The 4,311-nt window shown below is 51.4% G+C and overlaps 1 protein-coding gene across 1 annotated transcript; it reads right to left on the minus strand.

The window, feature by feature from the left end:
- Window positions 1-237: 237 nt before the first annotated feature.
- LOC120641253 (beta-1,4-mannosyl-glycoprotein 4-beta-N-acetylglucosaminyltransferase-like) lies at window positions 238-3,565 on the minus strand. The gene is made up of 2 exons (XM_039917297.1): window positions 3,143-3,565; window positions 238-2,037 (listed from the first exon to the last, which is right to left on the minus strand). The coding sequence occupies exons 1-2, from the start codon at window positions 3,209-3,211 to the stop codon at window positions 937-939; spliced, it is 1,170 nt and encodes a 389-aa protein (XP_039773231.1). The 5' UTR covers window positions 3,212-3,565; the 3' UTR covers window positions 238-936.
- Between the last annotated feature and the right edge of the window lie 746 nt (window positions 3,566-4,311).

The raw sequence follows: 4,311 nt of genomic DNA on the forward strand, positions 1-4,311 counted from the left end.
TGTAACCTCCCTGTAAAGTTCCGTACGGACTACGCTACCTTCTCGAGAACCAACATCGCCGGAAGCGCTGTCCGTTGGGACCGCGTATCCGTGTCCCCGAACAGACATCTCGCGACTCCCGTGGCGACGGTTCGCTATGTATAAATCCCCGAGATCATTCAATGGAAAACTGGCAGTTCATTCATTCTTCTCTCGATTACACCCACGCTCAAACAGTATCACAGAACTATCAGAAGATAGCGAACCAAAAATCACAATGGATGCAGCGCCCAGCAATACAGTTTACAACATCGTTTTTCCAAAAAAAAAAAAAGGAACAGTTTGGACAGCAAAATTCAGCGAGGCATCGAAAATGCTGGTTGCTCAGCTGCTGGCAGCACAATGCCGCTACCAGAAATAAGGTACTTAACGCACTAATATTCCAGAAGCCAATAGTTTTGATCAAGGAATCCAGAAATGTAGCGGCACCCGTCGACAAAAGGCAACACAATAGCGGCCGGAGAATAGGACTGGGCACGTATGTAAATTGTATGCAGAGTAAGACCAGTTTTCTACAACATGTAGTTCTGGAATATCAATTGGTTTTGCAATCTACAACAGCCCTTTTGAATTTATATATCAATCAGGGAAGTAATGGATGGCAACACCTGGTTGTACTCACACACTCAGTTCATCTCATCCGGAAGGCACAGCCACCAGCCAGGGCCAAGCATGCGCTATGCTGTTATATGCTGCTAGATCCTCTTCCCATGTCCGATTACAGAGCACAATGTCAGCGGCTTCCTCTCATCCACAGACAAAATCCCCCAAGCAATTGTCCGGCTATGTTAGCCAATCATACCAGATGCAACTGTGCCACAGACATCTGGGCCTCGACCAAGACAACAGATGTGCAGTGGCACCCATACACAGCAGATTGCAGGGTAAGCCATAAAATCAGCCACTTTCTCTCCTGCAGTTGCCCGGTAGAAGATATCTAAAGCGCTCTACATTCTTTAGCAGATAACTAGGAAGATGAACAGCAGAATATGTGCTTGGGATCGGCCCCAACTTGGCAATGATTTCCTGGAATGTGTACTCTTCAGGAAGCATGTCAAAAAGATCCGCCCCTCTGCAGATGACATCTTGAATCCTATCAGGGTTCAGGAAGTACTTGAACCTGATCCGATCAACATGACTATAAGCTTGCATTTTGAAAGCAAAATCGCTTATGTAGCGGAAGCAAAAGCTGCAATGCCATCCTGAATCAGCAAGAAGCTCATCTGTCTGCCGGAAGTGTGCATACCTCGTCTTTCCAGATCGGTACCTGTGTATTGATGCCCTCCAGCTCTTGTCATCCAGGAAAAACTCAAAGGAGTAAAGATAATTCCTGAGCTGAAGATGAAGTATATCTGGAATGTCATCGCACCACCTCAAGAGGTCTATTGTGTGACCGCTTGGGATTTCATCAACATCCGACATGATCAGCAGGTCATCATCTTCTATTTTTGCAATCTTAATGAGCTGGTCCAGGGCAACCCTCTGATATGACTCCTCAACAAATGGGTTCTCCCCCTTCACGAACCTTCCCCCAATCATACCATATGTCAGCCGTGATTCAGCAAACCCAAATCGATGACGGTTTTCCTTGAAGTGGAGGGGCTTTTTCATGCCAGTGAATGTTGAGTTGGACTCAAGAAGCACAAACTCTGACACATAGGGACTAAGCTCATTCCAGCGGATCTCAAGGATATCAAGCTCATTGCTGAAGAGTACAGCGTCAAATACACGGCGAGGGGTATCCCGGACTTTCCACCCATGTAGCTTGCAGAGATTCTCCATGGTGACATTTTCATGGTAGTAGTGAGGGATTGTCTTGAAGGGCTTGGGAGGAGATTCCCAGATTGGCCGGAGGAAGTATGTGACCTTCTGACCATGAGCATATATCATTAAGATCAGGATTGGCACACCAATCAAGAGAGCCATAAGTGCCCTGAGATCAAATCCCCGTAGCGCACACTTTAGCCTTGACATGGTCAGAGCTGCCTTTGACATAGGCTGCAAATGAATTCATCAACCATATAAGAAATCAAAGAAGCAATAGTGGACAAAAGGAAATCTGTTAAGTGTCAAGCAAATAAGAACAGCAGCTACCTGCATACGAACTACTCAACTGAATTCTTTAAAATTCTAGTTTACACATGTTTTTTAGGGAGCCTAAACACATGTATTAGCCACCATCTATCCCCAAAGCAACCCATAACCAAAGCCTGCTTACCAAAGTGGGAAACTCCTGAAGCAATATCCCAAAGATCACCTTTTCGCAGCACAAAGGTTTGTTATTTTCCAGGAAAAGCATCAAAAGCTAACCAGAAGCTGACTAGTACCACACAGAATTAGCAAAGAACAAAACCTAATGCCACAACTACAGGCACGAAGTGCAGAAAGCTAAGACAACGACGAGTAACCAGGTTAACAAAATCATATAAACTAGGAACTGCAGGCCTAAAGCGTTAGGAAATAGCAATGCCCAACAGAACTAAATCAGCATTGGTAAAAACAGCACTTGACGCCACTAATTGCCATGGTCACCAAAAGGCTGCAACTTTTCCTATCCATCCAAAGGAATTAAACATTCCAAAATCCTGCAAATTCGCAGAAGCCCAAAACTCTCCTGATGGAATAAAGAAAGCAGAAGAGTCTTCCCCAAACTCATCCAAAGACATATTCCCGAGCTCCGAAATGTCATGCCGAAACACGCAATTCCGCCACGTCGCGAGATTCTGCCACCCGAAAGGCGTGAAGAATTCGTGCTCCGAAGTCCCACGGCCAAACACCTGATCCCCCCCGTCGTCCATGCCAGTGCAGATCAACGACAACGCACGGGCATGGAACAGCAACGGCCTCCACGCCCAAATCCAACCGGCATCCCAATCCAAAACCCGGAACTTTGCACGCGGCGCACTACACCCGTGACGCACCCCGGCGCCTGCCGCACGGCCAGGTCATGGCGGGTACGGCCCGAATGTGCCAGGCACGGAGGCACCCGCGGCCAAGAGGCGTCTCGGCGGGCCGAGGAACCTGCCCCCGCGCCGCGCGGGGCAGATCTGGCAGCGGGGGGGAAGGGAAGGAAGCGCGGGGACAGGGAGGGGGCGGGCCTCACCTCGCCGCCGAACACGCCGTCGCAGATGCCGTCCGTCTTCTTGTACCCGTAGTGCCCGGCCTCCGGCATCGCGGCGCCCCCACACGCCAGGAGGAAGCCTCCCCCGCGCCGGAGCGAACGAATCCGACCGAGAAGCCGGGCGGCCGGGGAACGGCAAAAATCCCCCCTGGGAAGAACCCGCTGGGAAGAACCAGGGGCGCGGGTGGGTGGCGCCCGCGCCGGCGATCGCCCGCCGGGGCGGGGCGGGGCTCCGGCGGCCGGCGCTCTCCCGGCTCGCGGGCTATCCGCCGCTCGCCGTGGCCGCGGGCACCACGCGGCTCGGGCTCAGGCCTGCACGCGGCGGTGATTAGTAGGGGGAGGGGGGGATCCGCGGGGTCGCCGGCGCAGGAGCGAGAGGGGCGCCTCGTTTGGAGCCGCCTAATTATAGCCGTTCGGGTGGTGCGGCGCGGCGCGGCGCTGGTGCGGGTGCTGGCTGGTGCGGCCTGCGCCCCCCTCATATCCATCGCCCCGGGGCTTCCGAGCTGGGCGATTTTGTCCTCAGGCTTGTGGGTCGGGGCGGGGGAGCGATTCCTAGCCTAGGCTACGCACCCATCGACAGCGCCACTAGTGGCGCGTCGTCTATTGGTGGGTACTTTGGCAGGACAGGTACCCGATTTTAATCGCCAGATGCCTACAGGTACAGAGGTACCACCCATGGACACGGTCTATTTCGAGTTTCAGACCCGGAGCCAGCTTGGGTTGGTGGCGTATTCGTATTAAAGAAGATTTCATGGAGCAGGCCAGAAAATACTAGTACGACGACACTAGCTGTACTTTGTGAGCAAATTGAATCCGGTCGAACATTATCTAAATACAAAAGGTCCGATATTTGCGAAGTATTGATAGCTAGTACGTTTTAGAAGTTGCAGCCGTACAAAAATCTCAGCTTTCCATTTTATTCCAAAACAAACAAGCATCCAGCTTTCCATCCTATGGTTTACTAGCGAATTTGGCATCCAGATTAACCACGGTACTCGTCCTCATCCACGATGGGGGCAAAAAAAGAAGGCGGAAAAGGGTGAATCGTTTTCCATGGCGACGACGAGAGTCCCAGTCTAATAGCTTATGATGTGCCGATGCCAAGGCATCCATCCACCTCTGCAAACTTGTTGGAGCATAGAATTTGCTAC

Source organism: Panicum virgatum, chromosome 7K (genome assembly GCF_016808335.1).
Source record: "Panicum virgatum strain AP13 chromosome 7K, P.virgatum_v5, whole genome shotgun sequence".
Taxonomy (NCBI): Eukaryota; Viridiplantae; Streptophyta; class Magnoliopsida; order Poales; family Poaceae; genus Panicum; species Panicum virgatum.

Bases quoted from the DNA above. Each gene is read 5' to 3' on its own strand.
- LOC120641253 (XM_039917297.1), bottom strand. From the start codon at position 3,211: ATGCCGGAGGCCGGGCACTACGGGTACAAGAAGACGGACGGCATCTGC. The intron at 2,038-3,142 runs GTGAGGCCCGCC...ATTCATTTGCAG, and splicing joins ACGGCGTGTTCGGCGGCGAG to CCTATGTCAAAGGCAGCTCT.